This window comes from Lactuca virosa, chromosome 3 (assembly GCF_052849685.1).
Source record: "Lactuca virosa cultivar CGN04683 chromosome 3, Lactuca_virosa_CGN04683_v6, whole genome shotgun sequence".
NCBI classification, from domain to species: Eukaryota; Viridiplantae; Streptophyta; class Magnoliopsida; order Asterales; family Asteraceae; genus Lactuca; species Lactuca virosa.
This window is the reverse complement of record NC_136428.1, coordinates 31,470,948-31,491,733: the sequence shown is the minus strand read 5'-3', so window position 1 is coordinate 31,491,733 and position 20,786 is coordinate 31,470,948. Positions and strand designations below refer to the sequence as shown.

Below are 20,786 nucleotides of genomic sequence, written 5' to 3'. Positions count from 1 at the left end.
AGAGAGTTCCGGACGAAGAGGGTTCCAGACCAAGAGGGTGCCGGACCAAGAGGGTTCCGGACCAAGAGGAGTCCGGACCAAGAGGGTCCTTTTGGGTTTTCTCCTTCGGTTTTGGGCTGTTTTCGACTGAGGAAGGTACATAGAGAGATTTGGGAGAGATTTCACATACTTGGAGAGATTTGGGAGAGATTTCACATACTTGGAGAGATTTCTCACACTTAGAGAGATTTGGGAGAGATTTCACATACTTGGAGAGATTTGGGAGAGATTTCACATACTTGGAGAGATTTCTCATACTCAGAGAGATTTGGGAGAGATTTCACATACTTGGAGAGATTTGGGAGAGATTTCACATACTTGGAGAGATTTCACATACTCGGAGAGATTTCTCATACTTAGAGGGATTTGAGATAGAGAGAGATAGAGCGAGAGAGATTGAGAGAGACTTTGTTTGTGACTTTTGCGAGTGTTTAACTTCGAAATGCAAGGTTTGTAAACCCCGTTTTGCCTTGTTATGAGCGTCATACGCCCCCGAAGGGTATGTATTAATGTTTTATTGAGTAGTTTCACCACTTACCCTTATTAGGGTTTAGATTTACCGAACACGTGAAGACTCAAAGTGATACTTTGCATTAAGATAGTGTGTTGTACAATAGTAAGCACGATGTAAACCCTAATATACAAGGGTTAAATGAGTTGACCGGTTTGACTTGTTGACTTTATTTGACTTTGACTTGACCAGAAATTGACGGTTGTCACATCATCCCCCCGTTAGAAGGAATTTCGTCCCAAAATTAGCGTTTTGATCGGGACTTCGAGAGTTGGGGAAAGATGCGGGTATTTTTGTTTCATCTGGTCTTCGCGTTCCCAGATGAACTCGGGTCCTCGTTTTACGTTCCAATGGACCTTCACAACAGGGATGCGACTTTAATTTCGTCCTCTTGATCTCACGATCCATGATTTCTACCGGTTCTTCCACGAAGTGGAGACTCTCGTGAGTCTCGTCAAACATACTTTTCTTTAAGTTTGACACGTGGATGGTTGGGTGTGCATTATTAGGTTCTTGTGGCAGTCGGAGTTTGTATACTACTTGGCCAATCCTAGCAAGGATTTCGAATGGCCCGATGTACCTTGGGTTTAGTTTTCCATGTTTACCAAAACGTATCATTCCTTTCAACGGTGAGGCCTTTAGCAGAACTCGGTCACCAACCCACAATTCCGAGGGTTTGCGCCGCTTATCCATGTAGTTCTTTTGTCGGTTTCGAGATGCTTTCAGCCTTTCTTGAATTTGTACTAAGTCATAAGTAATAACTTCTCTTCGGAGCACTGCATAGGGCCTGCTTTAGTTTTTCTCGTTTGATTAGATCGGTAGGGAGCATATGGGTTCGGTTTACGCGACTAGACTTATTCGGATGGTAGAACGTTCACTCGCACTCGTGGGTAGCCTTGTCCTGAAGTTCCTGGTAGGACTCGTATCTGGTCCATCTATCTTTAACTTGCGTATAAAGGTCATATGTAATTAGGGTTGGTAAGACAGTTGGATGGGTGACTCTGCCCCAAGTCCACAACCAGACAAGGAACAGGAAATAGGGCGGAAGCACACATCCAATGTCCGTAGAATCTTAATTATATTTTATCCTCGCATATACACTTAGTAGTGATAGACTAACCGTATTCGTCCCAAGCTTCTGTGCTTGATCTTGGCCTGCTATACGAGTGATATTCTCGAAGGGTTTACTAGGAAATACTTGTGGAAGGGTTTCGGAAGGTATAATACTCCTCTGGTGAGTGTTTTGGGGTTTCGCAGCGAGAGATGACCCGGAGGTCCGTGTCGGATTTGCGTTTATGAAAGGTGAGGGTTTCGATATTCAATAGGTTAGGTGAAGGGTCTTTTCGTAGCCGTTTAATCGGGAAGGTGAGGACTATACCAATCGAAATCGAATGATGACAACCGATCTTTTAGGTAAAACATGTGTTAAGTTGTATTCGTAAGAGATATTCGTTAGAGTGATAGTGCATCCTGTGTTTCTTTTCAGTGTGTTCCGTTTTGATCGATGTTATTGTTACTGCAAATGATTCATACCACAGCAGCTAGCACTGGTAGTAAGTGCGTTCTGATAGCTAGTAATGATACTTTATATCATTATCCCCGACAGGCCACTCTATGATTGAGCGGTATATGCAAGTCGTATGAAATTTGGTATTGATGAAATCGTCGAGTGAGTGGCTCTACCCTAACCCCACTACTAGACATGGAACATGAGTCAGGACAGAATTATTTGCCTTAAGTCTGTAGTATTTTGATTATAATTAACCCTGATGTATACACCAAGTCATCACAGCTCACCGGTAATGATCATAAGGTCATATATGAGTGTCTTCGATTTGATTGAACGAGAGAGTATTTTAACTACTTTTTGAAAGACGGTAATTTTAGCAAACATACCAAATTCATTACAAACATATGGTACTTAAACGTTTTTGTTGTTGGAACATTACAAAAGTCCTAATAAGGTTCCTTGTTGCTCCTGCTGGTTTGTTTGTCACACTCATCCCGCTCCTGCGTCATTCCTCTCAGTTGGACAGTCTCTCTTGAAGTGTCCCATTTCACCGCATAGGTGGCATACTGGACTTACACTGGTATTGGGGATTGAAGCGATGTGCTGGGTTTGGGTCCTGCAGAAGCGGGAAGTATGTTCGTTCTTGTTGCAGTTTTTACAGTGCGGCACCCGGCAAACCCCATGGTGATGGTAGCCACACTTGTTACACTATGGGAGTGTTCCCATATATTGTCTGACCGGTGCTTGAGTGACAGACGTTGTGGCTAGTGTCGAGGCATGAGTCGTGACTGCTGTTGTAATTACAGGGGCAACCACGGATTGTTGTCTTTTAGCGCATTTTCGAGATAGGTTGCGCTTCATTTTGTCCCAAAACTTTCGTTTCTTGCTCTTGGGTTTGTGGTCTGAGGCGTCTTCGTTGGTGGGCACCCACTGGTGTGCTCGACTGTTACTGCGGTTAGTATTGCCGTCACCGCCTTCACCTCTGCCAGCGTTGTTAGCATTGAGTTGCGCCATGACGGCTGTCACGGCTGCCGTGACCGCAACTTGAAAAGTAGCAGAGTCTATCTGCAGGATTGCTGCCTTGCTTGTTGGCTGGTTACCTTTTTGTGAAGACATAACCCTGTTGCATGGGGAGAAACGATGTCGTGAGTGGGGATGATTATCTCTAGTTATATCCTTATCATTTATATACACATATATAAATTTCGCACTTTACTGAACTATTCTCGATGTTTCTGCTAACGTTCCTGAGACGGAGTTTGGTAGTGGGTAGGAGTAGGTTTTGTACGGGCGTTAAGTTTTACCCATCCTAGGATTATGTTTGTCCTAATACGCTTAGCTGAGGAGTTCTGATGGGATCCGGGGAATTAGTGCTGGTATGGTAGTACCCTATAGGCCAACGAAAAAGGCACCTTTCAACCATGAGGTTTAAAAAGGTGAGATGACAATGAGTCTTGAATAAGGATTTATACGTCGTGAGTTATCTAACTAAGTTTATCTTAGTTCTGAGTGTATCGTGTTCCAATTTTTTTATGGTGTTCTGAAAACAATTCATAACGAGAGTCTATATGTAATAAACTTATGAATTCTTAGTAGTATTGCTCCCAATGAAATAATACGCATGCCCATTTGATTTGTATGATTCTAGTATATTTAGTTTTTAGAGAAAGGTTTTGAGCCTGATGCAGGTCTACACCACATCATTTCAAGGAAAAGTTTGGACCGCAACTAAATCTCTCGACTAGTGTAATCACTAACTCGCAGGGTCGGGCCTACACATGGAGGGGAGTAGCACCAGCGCATACTCATAGACCTAATCTACAAGGTCTTGTGAGTAAAATGAAATCTGCTCACGACAACACGTCCCTAGTGGTGCTTGAAACGAAGCCGATGCGTCCTGTAGTTCTGCCAACCTACGCTCGGCTGTGACCACTCTCTCTTCGAGTGTCGAGTGTCTATCCTGACGCTCCTTTGCCTTTGCCTGAGCTGCGATAAGGTCCTTAATGAGTTGGTCTCTAAAATAGTAGTCTATTTCCAAGTCTCGAGTTTGTGAGATGGTAGTGTCTGTAGTAGCACGCAGTTCCCGGACTCGATTCGCAGTCTCCCTGTTTTGGTCCCCGATGGTTGAGGTTACCGCAACCTCGTTGGTCTCCAAATGGCGATCGTTGTTGCTGCTGGCAACTCCACCCCTCGATCAATGCTGCCCAACGGGGCACAGGTTCGATGTAATCGAAACGGTTCGCGAGAGCCGTGACTATGTAAGGAGAGTTGTCGACCTCTGGCTCCACTTTCAACTCTTTTCCTAATCACCCGCTAACTCTCCGGGTTCAGAAAGTAGGGGTCTCCTGGTAAGTAAAATCTTGCCATGATGTCCGTGCGAGAATAGGGGTGAGGTAAGAGGCATATAATAATCATATTCCTAGAAATATTTATAGGGGTTTGATCCTCTTTAGTTACTTCTATAATGACATGGTGCATACCCGTTACATATAACAAAAGATATGATAGACCTTCGAATAAGTGATCATACTCCAAAACCACAACCAAACAAGGAACATGAAGTAGAGCAATGATCACATATTCTAAGTCTATGATATCTAAGTTATATATAACCTTAGCGTATCCACTTAGTGATTGTAGATCTACTAGCAAGAATCTGTTTAGTTTTCACATAAGTTATAGTACCACAAAATACTCCTATAGTATTTTAAATGTTATGTTTGGTTCTTAACGATTTTCTTGTATGGGTGTTGGTAAGTTGATAGACTTGTTGTCCACTATGACTATCCCTTGGCATATACTAGTCACTTCTCGGACGAATATAGTTGATCAGGCTATCCCAGGGCATATTCACATTTCACAACTCCTCTATTTTTAACTTTTGTGTTTTCCTTAGACATTACACTATACCGGTATACATGTATGTACTTTTAACAAGAAACTATTTATTTCTAAAAGTATAGTTATTTGAAAATGTTTAATCAGAGACTTTAGACCCAATGCATTTATAGTTTGTATATCTTATGTGGTTCGATATACTTAGTTCACTATAAACAATGCTCTGATACCAATCTGTCACACCCCCAAACCAAGGATGGCGGAAACGTCCGGGGGTGGAGGACTTCATGTATAGTATCACAACAACGAGTATAATAGTGCTCAAAGTAAATACAACCATCATAGATATAATTGAAAATTTTACACCATAGTATGTGTTTACATGTTTCAAATCAATTACAGTATGATGGCAAAATGAGATGTTTGACGATTTAATGTCCCATCCTCAAAGCTGTTGATTTCCTGTTTCACTGATTTCCTGAGAATACAAGTAGTTTTGAAAGAATGTCAACAATTAAGTTGGTGAGTTCATAAGAGTTTTATTTGAGAAAGAAGTCGTTTTCCTTGTAAAAGCGATAGAGTATGATTCCATAAAATTCAATATTTTCTTTATTAAGTGTGAAATGAACGCTCATATGTTATGCAATAATGTACCCTAGAAAGACCTGTAGATTCCTTCTATAATCACCCAATGTATATAAGTTATATAAAATTTAAGTTAAATAAACTGTCAAATATAATGGGTCTGCCCTAGGTCCACAACCAAACACGGAACAGGAAGTAAGGCAGGCCCACCAATTCCAAGTCGATTGCGACTAAATTCTTATATAACTCTAACATGTACACTTAGCAAATTATAGCTGAAGTCTAACAATTCTAGATGAAACGTAGTTTTAATATCATGAAAGCCATTTAGTGTAAACCTGGTACTTTGTCATGTATACTTCAAGAAAAATCCTTTATTTTCCTTATAAAAAGTTATGTAGCCTTAAATCCCAAGACCGAGAATATGTGTGTGTGTTTTGTACTTATACTGTTTATAATAGTAATGCGTTTCCAAATGAAATCCAATATTTTCCTTATAAAAAGTTATGTAGCCTTAAATCCGGAGACTGAGAATATGTGTGTGTGTGTTTTGTACTTATAATGTTTGTGGTTTTAAATAGATAAAACCCCTTTTCAAAGTAGAACTTTCCCTGTAAACTTGAAAGATTGTTAACTCCCTATGTGAGTCGTTATAACCATACTACAACGAGAATTAACCTGCAACAACGTTTTCCAGACGTCAAGATCCTATGACTCTTGTCACCCGCAGACCTGCAGGTCCGGCTGTAGCTAGCAGCGAGGTGTGGGGGGCGTCAATCCCAATATAGATCTATACACAATTATCACGCTCGGACCAAGAGGAGTCCGGACCAAGAGGGTCCTTTTGGGTTTTCTCCTTCGGTTTTGGGTTGTTTTCGACTGAGGAAGGTACATAGAGAGATTTGTGAGAGATTTCACATACTTGGAGAGATTTGGGAGAGATTTCACATACTTGGAGAGATTTCTCACACTTAGAGAGATTTGGGAGAGATTTCACATACTTGGAGAGATTTGGGAGAGATTTCACATACTTGGAGAGATTTCTCACACTTAGAGAGATTTGGGAGAGATTTCACATACTTGGAGAGATTTGGGAGAGATTTCACATACTTGGAGAGATTTGGGAGAGATTTCACATACTCTGAGAGATTTCTCGTACTTAAAGGGATTTGAGATAGAGAGAGATAGAGATAGAGCGAGAGAGATTGAGAGAGACTTTGTTTGTGACTTTTGCGAGTGTTTAACTTCGAAATGCAAGGTTTGTAAACCCCGTTTTGCCTTGTTATGAGCGTCATACGCCCCCGAAGGGTATGTATTAATGTTTTATTGAGTAGTTTCACCACTTACCCTGATTAGGGTTTAGATTTACCGAACACGTGAAGACTCAAAGTGATACTTTGCATTAAGATAGTGTGTTGTACAATAGTAAGCACGATGTAAACCCTATTATACAAGGGTTAAATGAGTTGACCGGTTTGACTTGTTGACTTTATTTGACTTTGACTTGTCCAAAAATTGATGGTTGTCACATTAACAGTCTAAGCTTGTTAAAAATACAACTTTAAAAATAAAGTCAAAAATAACCGACAGAGTCTAAAAGAAAGTTGTAGGTCTCGTCGACAGCTACGCATGTATATAATCGAAAACAGAGCTTGTATGAAGAATATATGTATTTTCTAAGAAATCAAAAAATTTCGCGCGCAGCCGCACACCCAGGCAGTAGGCGCGGCGCGCACTGACAGATCACCAGATGCTCAACACATGGCACCACCTATCGATTGACACGTCACCCTGTCCGAACAGATGCACAGTGTATAGGGGACATGGTGCACGGTGTGCACTTCGATTTTGGCTATAAATACCCTGTAGTGCCTCATTTGAATTCCACACCTTTCCTATGTTTCTCTCTTGATTTCTATTGATTTGGTCGAAAGTTTCCTTAGTTTTAGTCTTCGGCGAAGCCCTACGATCCCTGAAGTAGTAGTAGTTATCAAGTAGAAGCTATGCCACTGCAATTTCCAGACTTTTGTCAGGAAAATATCTGTAACTTAAGATACATTCTAGACTTTTTAGTGTAACTTATATTTATAATCATAATTCGTTATTATGGACCTATAAATAAGATTTATCAGTGATTCCAAGTTATTATACAGATTGATCTACTTACGGGGATGATGTCTAGGTTGGATTTAGTGAGGTGTTTAAAGTGGGATTTCCAAACAATATACTCTATATACCAAACGGACCCTACCTTTGGTATGATCCTACCTGGTTGTTCCTTACTTGATAAATCTTGATGTAGACATTGAGATTAGTGAGGAATCTAGACTATCATTAGTCGCTAGGAATATAAGACTAAGACTTAGTGATATGAACCTAGCTCATGTCAAAGGAAAAGATAAAGTACCAGGGCGAAGTTGTAACATTCAATTATTCAGGTATTCTACACTTTTGGCCCTTAATATGAAATTTTGTTGCAAGATTGGTCCAATGGCTCATTAAGGAGAAATTCGCCACCTCGTGTATATGTTGGACGTACGTGACAAAAACCCAAACCCTAATTTTTAGGGTTTGAGCACCATTTAAACATCATTAACTCCCCAAGACTCATTCCCTCATCAGCCTCCACCCCTCATATCATCCATAGCAAAACCTACTCTATTGTGTGTACATTTTGAGCTTGAAAGTGTGTGTTTTGGTGTCATTGAAGAAAGGAGAAGATTAAAGAACCACATTGGAAGCTCAATACCACTTAGATCCAAAAGTATCTCACCCTCAAGCATCATCTGGAGGTACAAAGTTCGAATCTTGATGAGTTGGTTGCTTAGATCTTGCTAGTTTAAAGTTTGTGTACATTTTTGGTCCTATAGTTTAATCTAGTGGAGTATGAGCTACTCCAAGTCCTTGATATGTAGTTTTCTATAGTTTTGACCTCATATGTCCATAAAAATGAGAGTTTTGGCATTATCTTTGAGCTATGCAAGAGTTGTGGGACTTTGGATAACTTTTGGACCAAGGGTTTGAGTTTTTACCCTCTTGTATGCATGCAAATGGATAAAGTCAGAGACTTTATCCATTAAGACGCCCCTTGATATCTGGATCTGAAGTTTGGTACCTTATCTGAACGAAATAAGAGCTTAATGGAAAGTTTAGATTCAACTCTAGTACGATGGGCATAATTGGAGGTACGCTATGCGTATCATGATTCAAACCCGTGGATTGTGAAGGCACCACCCTCTACGGTGGACGTAGAGGAGAGTACGCAGGGCATATGCATCCTTTAAGGAATATTTGACTTTTGGGTTTTGATCTTTGACTAGAATTTTGGCCAAGTTTGAATTAGGGGCATTTTAGGTATTTTGAGTTGTGAATTGAGTCTAGGTTACTGTTTTCTATATAGGTAACATGTAGAGTTGATAGTTGGAGCAGCGTTCTTTTCTGCTATCTTTTCAAACTATGAGGTGAGTCTTTCTCACTGTACTTGTGGGTCGAAGGCACCAAGGTCGGCCCACTGGATTTTGTATCCTTGTATATTGGATTGCTGTTATGCTGAGTATCTGCTAGATTGGTAGATCTGCATGATTACATATGTTCACCGAGTATGCATTAGATTGGTAGATCTGTATGATTACATGTGTTGCTAATTATTGATTGTTATTGTATATGTCGACATGTTATCGTTTGTTGGGTTGAGGCGGTCCTGTTTTGTGCTAAAGGCCAAGACACCCGGGGTGGTCCGGATAGACTGAAGGCCTATGAGGCGGTCCAGTCAGGCTGAAGGCCCGGAGAGCGGTCCAGAGATGCTATAGGCCCTACGAGGCGGTCCAGCCAGGCTGAAGGCTCATATATACATGTTGTTATCTGTATTGGTTGTGTGTGCTACTTTGGGGGAACTCACTAAACTTTGGCTTACAATTTAAGTTTTATGTTTCAGGTACTTCAGATGACCAGGGAAAGCAAATGCATGATCGTGCACATCCTTCTAATTTTTATGATATTTGATTTTGGGGTACTCTGATTCGTGATTATTACCATTAGAAACAATGTTTGTTAAATAATTATGGTTTTTGGTTGAAATTTAAAAATGAAAATTTTACCTTGATTTTTTTAGGATGTTACAGAAGTTCTGCCCAAATTTTGAGGCATCCACTTTTATCAAGTGAGTGCATTGTTACTTTCATCTTACACATAAATATGAATTATTTAGATAATTAAATGTTATATGTGTCTATTATCTGCAATATGTGTTGGATGAACTTATATGATATGTTTTTACTTGATTTTATTATATAGGTATTTTTGTATATATATATATATATATATATATATATATATATATATATATATATATATATATATATATATATATATATATATATATATATATATATATATATCGGGTAGTGATGAGTAATGAGAAATTGGAGATGAGAGATGAAAAATGATTAGGAAATGCCCTGACCCTTAGTTGCGATGATTGCGATGTAGTCATCTACCAGAGTATAGATGACAACCAAAGACTAATCTAAATATTAAGAGAAGCCCTTAGCAATTAAAATATAAAATGATATGATAGGTGATGATTATATAAGAAATGGCGATGTATGTGATGATTCTTAGGAGGTGATTTTAGAATAAATATAGAAGAAACGTATATATAATCTAGAGAGTGTGAGAGTGAGAGAGAGAGAGAGAGAGAGAGAGAGAGAGAGAGAGAAAGAGAGAAAGAGCGAGAGAGAGAGAGAGAGAGTAATAACTCACCTTATCAGTTAGTGAAGACTATATGTCCCATTCTACTCTACTCTGCCATTAATGCATTCTGGATCCATCTTCGATGCTCTTAGGCCTAATTATACACATACACAAGAATCTTAATACTTGTCTTAGCTTATTAAGAGCTTTTGATTCTCTAAGTCAAAATAACCAGTTAGTGGATCAAAACTCTTTCTTTTCATTCTCTATCTCTTCATCCAATCCAATTAATGAATTAAGCATCCCATATTACTCAACTCATTATAATATACTCTAATGCATAAATTCATAATCTTATTAGTTAGGGTTTCAAACCCTAACTTCATATATATAGATTTCACCATGGAAATCACTTTCTAATCTTGATTAACATATCTAAACACTAACATTAACATCATAATCAAGTCTTTAGGTTGATCAATTCAACCAATCACCAAATTAGAGAAATCTTACCTTGATGTGGAGAGGATGAAAATTCTAACAACCCACCATCTCTATCTTCTCTTAGCATCATTTGGGCAGCAAAATCACCCCCTTTGAGCTCCCAATCGATCTCCATATCTAAATGGATCGAATGAGCAAAACCGCACCACGACCCTTTATATACCGCGCCACAGTAACTTGTTAACCTCGGTCAATGGCCACCACTTAAGCCACCACGTCGTGGCAATCTACTTGCCATGTTGTGGTGCTCTTCCTTCACTAGCATCCTACTTTGGCCACCGTACCGTGGCACCCATATACCATGTTGTAGGGAAAAGTATATTGCCTTTCTTTATTATGACGAACTCTCGTTGCGCCGTAGTGACCTATACACCGTGTCGCAGTAACTGCTTGACAACAGCTCATTTGGCTGATTCCATTCCACCTTTGGAACATTTTTGTCCTAACTTCTAACCTCCATAACTTCTTCATTTCTTACCCGTTTTTGATGTTCTTTATATCCATGTGAAGGTGGGAACATACTCAACAAATCTTTTAAGTCACTTCTCACTGACTAAATACGAGTCATAATCTCTTATGTAACAAATTTGGCCCAAAAAGCATAAAATTCCCATTTTACTCTTTTGACCAAAAATGCATCTTCTCATTATTCTTTCTTTTGAACTTACTCATCTAAGTTCTCTTTTATTTACTTGAACTCTTATTGGCTATTTTCATGAAGTTACAACTTCATAATCTCATCTCTTTCTCATAATTGACCATTTTACCATTTTGGTCAATATTTGACTAAAAGTTAACTTTCTCTAAATTTCAGGTTGTTACAGTATCCATGGGATGCCGAGGTCCAACAGTGTACCACTAGAAGTTATTTTAGTCTAAATAACGGTATTACCCATTTTCCGTGTCTTTTATTTTTCTCTTTATGGCATCACCTCTTTGGGAATTCCACGTGAGAAAGAAAGGGGAGTTAATAATATCATTCATAATCTTTTGGCACTCTCCTACAATTATGTAACATATAGATTTCTTGAAGATTCACCCAAGTGCTCATGTGAGGTCATAAGAGAAGTATAGAATATGCAGAAAATAGGTAATACTCTTATTTAGATAAAAAAAAATGCATAATAGGTTATTAATCTACACTATTGGACTTATCTTGCATCGTACCCTCTTCCCACTGTTGATTCGGTTGTTTGTGAGTTGATTGCTGAAGAAACTTGTATCAAGTCTTAAGCTGACAAAAGGGTCTAAGACAACCATTACTCTAGTTGTCTTTAATGTTCCGCAATGACATTAGAGCTCAAATTAAAATCGCCTTAAAGTTGTTTTTGATGAGTGTGTCTTCTGCAAAAAGAAAAACAATTAAAATTTTCAATGCCCTTTGTTGTTGAGCAAGGGAAATCACTAGCAACAAGAAAAAGGCCCAACAAAATTATTAGGTAACACATCATATTTCTCATCCTACCCATTTGCATTGTGACAATAAGAGTACGATAATGATTGCCAAGAATTCGGCGTTCCATGAGTGGACAAAACATATTGAGATTGATTGTCATTTCGTTTGCCCCCACTTTCAAGATGGGACTATTTCTTTACCACATGTTCCATCCACCTTGAAGATTGTTGATATGTTTACGAAAGCCTTGACTGCTCCTCAGTTTCATTTTTTTTCTAAAAAACTCTCATTGCTTATTATAGCCGCATTATGAGTTTGATGGGGGATATTAGCCTAATAAGTTTATTGGGCCTTTGTGTTTTGGGCTATTGTTTAACCATTTAGCTAGGCTTACCCTAATTAGCTTTTCTATTTATTTAGTATTCTCCTTTCTTTGTAATGGTACTTTCTTTCAAAGTAGTGAAATCTTACTCGTATTTTGTCTCTATTATTCAGTAGTTTACATGGGCTACTAAATTACGAACCAAAATTAATTATAATGCATCAAGAAATATGTCATTATACTACAAGATTTAAAGGCAACAAAGGCGATATATGTCGTCACTAATACTATCAAAAATCATTGCTATTGTCTTTAGTGGCGACATGTCGTCACTAATATGTTCATACTAATGCTTTGTTGCTAATACGTATATTGAAGTTATTAATGTTGTTGCTAATGGTACGGGTGTTGGGTTAGGAGGAGAATATGGTTTACGAATTCGATGAGAACTTGGATCTTCTTGAAGGATCGTGTAAACACTTTTTGAATCTTATATTTTGACCCTAGTCTGGGTTACACGAAATCCAGATTTTTGGGATTATCTTTCAAGGAACAATCTAAAATCAAAACATTATTATGAGGTCACGAACTAGGGTTTATATAGGATTCAAATTATTTTGATTACCAAGATAATTATCAATCAACATTAAATGTTGATTTTATCCCATAATTAAGGAATGCGATTTCAAAGATAATTATGGGCAATATATTCCGAAACTAAGATTTTCCATAACATTTTTCAGGGACCCTCACTAGGGCAGCACCCCCTTAGACTCTGCTAGGAGCGCTGCCCTTAGGACCCCGTAAGGGGGCGACACAACCCCCTTAATCATTGTCATTTGGTTGAACTGAGATCAAACTCGTTTTATACAAGCGTACATCTTGTACCTTTTAACTTGCAATAAAATCAAGAATTGAATTACTATTGGTAATTTATAAATCATGTTATACTAAAATGACATTGTATCACTTAAATCACCAACAATTAGTGAAAAAACCCAAACCCGTAAATAGAAAACCCCGAAAAAACCACACAAACTGAAACCGAAAAAATCGAAACAAAAACGGATTGGTACGGTTTTTAATTATGTAAAAAATAAAAAAAAACAATTGTACTGTGAGGTTCTTAGTTTTGCAAAGAATAATCAAACAACAAACCAAATAAAAAACCTGAATTGCACGCATATATACATTAAATTACATAACGTTATACACTATTTAGTTATTTGTTACTTAATTATTAATATACTAGGTTAATACCCATGGAAACCACGGTTAAGAAAGAAAAACATTGTTTATAATTTAAAATCGTAATGACTAATCAACGATTTGTACACCTTCATTAGTTTACAAAGGTAGAAATTTTGTTTGTTATAGTAAGTAGTCAAAACACCCCTCCCACAGCTACACACTAATTAACAGATACAATCACATGCACATCAATTCACTCTCTACTTCAAATAGACCAATATACCCTTCCCCCTACCGGTGACCAATTTATTGAATTTATAATAGTTTCTTACTCATTAGTAACATTAATCCAAAAAGAATTTGCAAAATCAACATCATAATATAATCATCAAACAAAAAGTAGAGCATTAAAAAGATCAGTTTGTGATGCCTTGTGCTTCTTCCACAATCTGAGAAACAAAGTGCCCAATATAATTTGAATACTCGAAAAATTACACCCAAAGAAAATACATTTATATATATTTCACTTGTATCTAGTTTTAATCAAAATAAGATATCATTTTGGTTATTTAAAAAAACACTTTCACCTCTTTAGTGATCTCTTGAGATTTATGGTGTAATATTTGTAGTGTAGATGCTAATATTTGCTGTGTAGATGCTGCTGAATCATTCTCCATGTTAATCTTTTCATTTATAGTTGCCCCTAACAAGTTTAAAAAAATATATATCTATAATTTATGAACAATATCCAATATGAGAATTTATAAAAATAATTCGTACCTCACCAACCAAAAGCTTCTATATTCATTTGCCTTTGTTCCAAACAATGCCTACTATACTCCACTTGTGATCTCACATTATTAGCTTTAGAAGTCTTTTCACACCGGAGTTCCTTCTCTTTTTATATTTGTTGTAGTAATTCCTATAATTGGTCCACCATAAAATGAAAAACTTTTATAATTTTTATAAAGATATATACTTTTATAAAGAAACAGAAGCACCTCTGGCTTGTTGTTTAAATAGTTTAACTTCAAGTGATTTATCCAAGATCCCATCATTACTATTCTTAACTTTCAAAACCTTCAAATCTTTCTCAACCTGTTTGTCATAGTTTATCTGTTCAACAACCAATATAGCTCTTAATTAGCAACAATCATGGTTTTTTTTTTTCTTTTTTTGTATTTTTTCCTAACTGAAACATGAAAAACATGTAAAACATAGAAAATGATAGAGAACCTGATCTAGTAATGTCTGCATCTTCTTCAGATATTTGGTCATTTTCGTGCTAAAGGGGCACACAAGTACTTCCAGACTATATTGCAATAGATCATAATTCAAGAACTTTGAAATCCATTTCATACTTTGCAAATTAACACGGTTTGTTGACAATTCTTTGAAATACTACATAAGTGGATACTGAAATTAAACAACTAAAGTTTAAAATGAGAAAAGATCTAGCGAGTACAAAACCTGGAGGAGGTGCGATTTCCTCATGGGAATTCTCCTCCCCGTTCTCGTTTTTAAGCATGTCTGATTCATTCATCTTGAAAATCGAGATTACTACATAACAAAAACGAATTACAAGCAAATGGACTGTAACTATTGTGAATAAAGATGGATATGGATTATGAAGCTTTGGAATGAGTAAGTGAGATTGCACTTTCTTTAAATCTCTTGAATATGAGCATGATTTACGTCCTGATTTTTTGGGATTTCTTTGCTGATTTGATAGGGTGAGGGGTTTTCAAAAAGAAATTGAATAGAGATTAATACAGAAACTCGAAACCCGGAGATAGTACACGTACATAATGGCAGTTTGAAGGGTATTTTAGGAATTTGACTTTACAGAATTATGGGATGTGGAATTGACACATCGCATAAAAGATACTCTTTTATTAGGAAGAGGATTATGTAGGTGTTTGGCATAACTTTTTAAAATAGTTTATTAGCTTTTCAAAAAGTCAATAAGCTAAAAAAGTGTTTGTGTATTTGAAAAGCATTTTTTAAACAGTTTTTTGGATAGGAAAAAGTAAAGTTTTCAAAAAGCTGAAAAATCCTAGCTTTTTAACCATTTTACTCTAAAAAAACTTTTTTTTATCCAAACACTTTTTAAAACGAGCTTTTTCTAAAAGCAACAAGCTAATAAACATTTTTCTTAAAAAAAAAAAAAAAACTTTTATGCTTAAAAAAAAAAGAGCAACCCAAAGAGGATCCGAGAGTGAAACTTTCGTGCAACCCCTTACGCCTTGTTCCCGAGTTCCACTTAAGGAGAGAAATGAGAGGATACGGAGGGAAAGTGAGGGGTGTCGAAGGAAAATCATGTTCCCGAGTTTCATTAATGGAAGGAAAGTGAGGGGAGGGGAAAGATTTTGGAGTCATATTTTCCTTTCAAATTTTCCTCCCAAATTGGACAGATTTGGGAAGAAAGTGAGGGGAAAGAAAATTTTTAGTTTTATTTTCTTTTTCCTCCTAACTCGGGAACACAAAAACTTAAAATTTTCCTTTCATTTCTTTTCATTTCCTTCGAACTCGGGAACACAGAATAATGAATATTTTCCTTCACCTCCCTTTCTTTCCGTCAAAATTTTCCTTCGCTTTCCCTTGATGAATTTACAAAAAAAACTCGGGAACAAGGCGTTACTCTCGGTCTCTCACGGTATCATGCCTAATATTGAATGAATTGGTAGTGTTCTGTGATCGTTATGATTAAACGGAAAAGTTATCAGTCGTCGTTGAGGCTTTTTGTGAGTTCATTTCTTGGTCTGTTTTGTACGATCATATCACCAAAATGGCAATTCATAAAGCTGCAATTGATCCTGAATACACTGTGAAAAGCTTCACCAAAATGGCAAAAATAAAGCTGGAATTTATACTCCTAGGAAATGCATTCTGGGTTTTTATAAGAACAGAAACCCTAACTTCTTTTCTCATTATCTTCATCCCTTCCTCAATCCTCACTCACCAGTCGCCGCAGCATTCTTTTGCTCCAAGGTATCCCTAATTTTCACTTTATCCATCGTTTTGATTGTGTTTCTGTAGACAATGTTGGATTCGGATTAGAATAACTAGTTCTTTGGAGATTTTATAAACGTTTTTGTCCAAGTGAATAGTTTATCATTTTGTCTTTTTTTTTTTTTGTTGAAGATAACTTGATTAATTGCTAGTTTGTGCACAGAAACAATCTTTTCAATATCATGCACCAGGTGTTAGGTTTATGCTTAAGCTGATTTGATGACTTTTTGTAGCTCAAAGTATATTGAAAACCTTCAGGAATGATATTTGATGAAGCATGATTGATTCGTTTCTTTAAACTGTCGCTATGATTTTGTTTTTAAATCTTCACTCTAGAGGAAACCTTTTGGTACAATTTCATAAAGCTATTTTACAATCAAAATAAAAACTAGATGAGATGGAAAACCTTTTGAGCAAAAAGATTTAAAAAAAAAAAAAAAAAAAAAAAATCAAAAAAAAAACTAATGCATTATCCATTTCTACAAGCTTAGTCCTTCAACTTCGTTTCTTTATTCACCATCCGCCATTTATTCTTTTCATGACAAAACGATCCATCTTGAGCTGCGTGTTGAAATAAATTAAACTTTTTTTTTCCATTATAAATCATTCAAAACTGAGATTGTGATTTTTCTGGTAGATCTCAACACTTTTACTCTTTTTGATCGATTTCCGTGAGCCGGGATTGTATACTTTTGAATTTAAGTGAAGGTAACCTTGTCATGTATGGTTTATGTGATTGAACACATCTTTGATTGAACACTTGTTCTTTTGGTTAAGACTTAAGAGAGTTGAAATATTTTATTTTGGACTTGATTGTAATGAAAATTTGAAGTCAATAAAATAATTTTTCAGTTTTGTAGTTAAAATCAAGTCTAGTTGGGTACTGAAGAGTGATCATGGAGACAATGAAACTTGGATCTAGACTACTCCTATACTATTCTCATACAAGATACTAACATGATTATTCTGTCTTAAGTTGCATAATATGACATTAACATCCGGAGTATATTCATAGGTGACACAATTATATATGTGTCGTATCCATGGGATGTCGAGGTCCAATAGTGTACCCCTAGAAGCTATTTTAGTCTAAATAACTGTATTACCCATTTTCTGCGTCTTTTATTGGGAATTCCATATGAGAACGAGAATTATAGAATATGCAGAAAATAGGTAATACTCTTATTTAGATCAAAAACTATAATAGGTTCTTAGGCTACACTATTGGACCTGGGCCTTCCTTGGATTGCATGCACATCAGGTAAGGCCATACAAGTATATGACGTATAATAAACTCCAAGAAAACGAGATGTAATCATCTCACAGTGTTTTTTATTGATTTCTTTATTATATATAACATTCTCTTTTTGTTTCTTCCTATTATAGCATTGTACTTTATAGCTAGACATGTCGAATTCAAATTCTCAATCAAAAAAGAGAAAAATGGTCCCGGATGTAGAATCGGAGGAGAAGATTGTGTACACATATGACATCGACATGGCCCCACAAGAAACTCAATCATCCGGTTCCAGTCAATACATGAGGAACATGGATGATTCTATTGCAGCTGTTGAATCCATATTGAAGTACACCTTCAAGAACAAAAAACTGTTAGAAGAAGCCTTAACGCATTCTTCCTACACTGAGTCTCAATCCTACCAACGTTTGGAAATCCTGGGGGATTCTGTTCTTGGAGTCCTCATCACTAAATTTGTCTACTTGGCTTACCCTGAACTTGACCCTGGTCAAATCTCTCTCCTCCGAGCCGCCAATATCAGTACCGAAAAACTCGCACGCGTGGCGGTCCGCAACGGCCTTTACAAATATGTCCGCCACAAAACCAGCGTTCTTAATGACAAGGTATTGCTTTCTACAATTACATACACTCTTTATTTACAAAAAATCTATATATTTATGCATTTATGTAGTTATCCATTATTATTTGTAATTAGGTGAGGGAATTTGTGATAGCGGTTGAAGAAGAAGAAGATGAGATGGTGGTGCATGGTGGACAGATGAAAGCTCCAAAGGTGCTTGCGGATATTGTTGAATCGATTACTGGAGCTGTATTTCAAGATTGTGATTTCAATTTTCAAATCCTATGGGAGGTGAGTGGTTGTGATCCTATACATCGCTTCAATTCGATTAATGATTACAAATAACTGTTGACTAAGTAGATATTGGAGTGATCAATTTCTTTCGACTTTTTTTTTTTTTTTTTGTTTTCAGGTAATTAGAGAGCTACTAGAACCGATGGTTATGCTAACTGTTCTTGAGAAACGGCCACAGCCTATTACCAAGCTATACGAGGCATGCCAAAAAGAAGGGAAAGGTGTTGAGATAAAGAACTGGAGGCAAGGTTAGAACTTATTTCTAAAATGCAGAATTCTTGACCTATAAAACTAATATTATATACCTTTTTTTTTCAGGTGAAAGAAACATTGCAAGTGTTTATATAGATGGAAAGTTTATTGCCTCTGGCTCTTCAGAGAATAAAGAGAATGCTAAGCTTCATGCAGCTGAGGTTGCTCTATCTAAGTTAACAAGGCTGAAAAGAACTACTGATGCAATAAGTCTGCAAATGAATGGTAATTCTGGTGAAGTCACTGAGATTAAAGGTGCCAAACGAAAAATACATGAACTTTGTATCAGGAGAAGGTGGCCAAAAGCGACTTACAGGTATGTTAATATTTTGCTTTTATTACTAAACCAGATCATGTGAGATTAATTAAAGATGGAAATCGAATTAATTATAAAATCCGTTTAATTTTAGTGTTTTTTTTTTCTTGCAGAATTGAGCAAGAATCGGGTCCTGCACACGATAGAAGATATATAGCATCCGTGCAAATTGAACTTCCTGATAAGGTATTTTTCATGAAGGGAGAAGAGAGGTCAAAAGTCAAGAAGGCCGAAAATTCTGCAGCCTCAATTATGTTTTTTTCTTTGCTAGAATTGGGATATTAATGAATGGCTGAAAACAAAAGAACTCGCATATATGGAGTCTAAAAAGATCATATATGAATGTCTAAAAACAAACAACTCACATATGCTTCTAACATTTTCCTCATTTGATCGTTACAAGAGTTAGCAAGTAAAAACTAAAAAGTGTCCTTTTAATTTTGATCTAATATTTTCATGCCCATTTAAAGCCACTGCCATTAAGTAAATGAAGAATCTCGATCTTTTTCGTGCCCATTTCAAACCCAAAAGCATTTTCATGAAACGAGGCTCTTGTGATACGGCCTTAAGGATAACACAGACAAAACTTCTTTATCTTGTTAGTGTATCTTTAACAAGATACGAACATATAAATATTTTATTAGTAAGCACATAAGAACTTGAATATGAAAATATGAGATACATATAAAAAAGTAACCTTCATTTTCCGCCTTCCCATGTATTTATCCTAAAGATTACATGAAGTAAATGTCAAACTATACCTAACATGAACATACTAAGATTTTTATTAGTATCACATTGTATAGTGATTTTGAAATAAAAAGTAACTCCAAGTATCATTATTTGATGAATAAAATGTTAGTAAATATTATATTTTAAAAAAATCAAATATTTTATCTCGGTTTTACAAAAATAATGTATTTTGAAAAATAACCACCATGTCCGAAATGGCCTATTTCGGAGACCATTTTGGACTTAGTTGACCGGGCTCGACCCATTCCGATATGTTCAAAATGAAATTCGGGAATGCACATTGGAATATCTAATATTTCAAACTAAAAATGCAAAGAAGATATGACATCTGATTCCGATGACTTGGAGGTTTTACGAGTGAGTTCTTGACTCCTTGAGTTTTACTTGTTTCATTTTATGATTATTATTGTAAATAGGCAGTCCGGAACGCGAAGATCATGTCCGTATATCATATTAATCTCTTGATTAGTTAGTAAGTTGGTGTTAGGACCAACTTAAAAATAGTTTATTTAGTGTCTTACGTTATTGTACATCAAATTTTGGTATTCCAACACACACACACGTATTTTGGAACATGTCCGAAATGCAAAGAATAAGTCTGGAATGCTCATCGCAGTTCGTTCAGGAGCACCATTTACACCCTGAGTTATCTTAAAAGTATTTTTTTGCTGCATGACAAACTTTTTTGACGCTTCTATTACGCTATCTTGCAAACCCGCCATTGAAGCGGATATTCTTACGAAACTCAAAGAGA

At 36.6% G+C, this 20,786-nt stretch overlaps 1 protein-coding gene and 1 long non-coding RNA gene across 2 annotated transcripts; one reads left to right on the top strand and one right to left on the bottom strand.

Moving 5' to 3' along the window:
• Positions 1-14,060: 14,060 nt before the first annotated feature.
• LOC145162255 (uncharacterized) lies at positions 14,061-15,320 on the bottom strand. Its single transcript, XR_013738986.1, has 4 exons — positions 14,825-15,320; positions 14,590-14,704; positions 14,369-14,510; positions 14,061-14,291 (listed from the first exon to the last, which is right to left on the bottom strand). It is a non-coding gene; the product is annotated as an uncharacterized LOC145162255 (long non-coding RNA).
• An 895-nt stretch (positions 15,321-16,215) lies between these two features.
• LOC145162254 (ribonuclease 3-like protein 2) lies at positions 16,216-19,639 on the top strand. Its single transcript, XM_079081452.1, has 6 exons — positions 16,216-16,579; positions 17,987-18,460; positions 18,553-18,708; positions 18,830-18,959; positions 19,030-19,279; positions 19,393-19,639. The coding sequence occupies exons 2-6, from the start codon at positions 18,008-18,010 to the stop codon at positions 19,562-19,564; spliced, it is 1,161 nt and encodes a 386-aa protein (XP_078937578.1). The 5' UTR covers positions 16,216-16,579; positions 17,987-18,007; the 3' UTR covers positions 19,565-19,639.
• Positions 19,640-20,786: the final 1,147 nt, after the last annotated feature.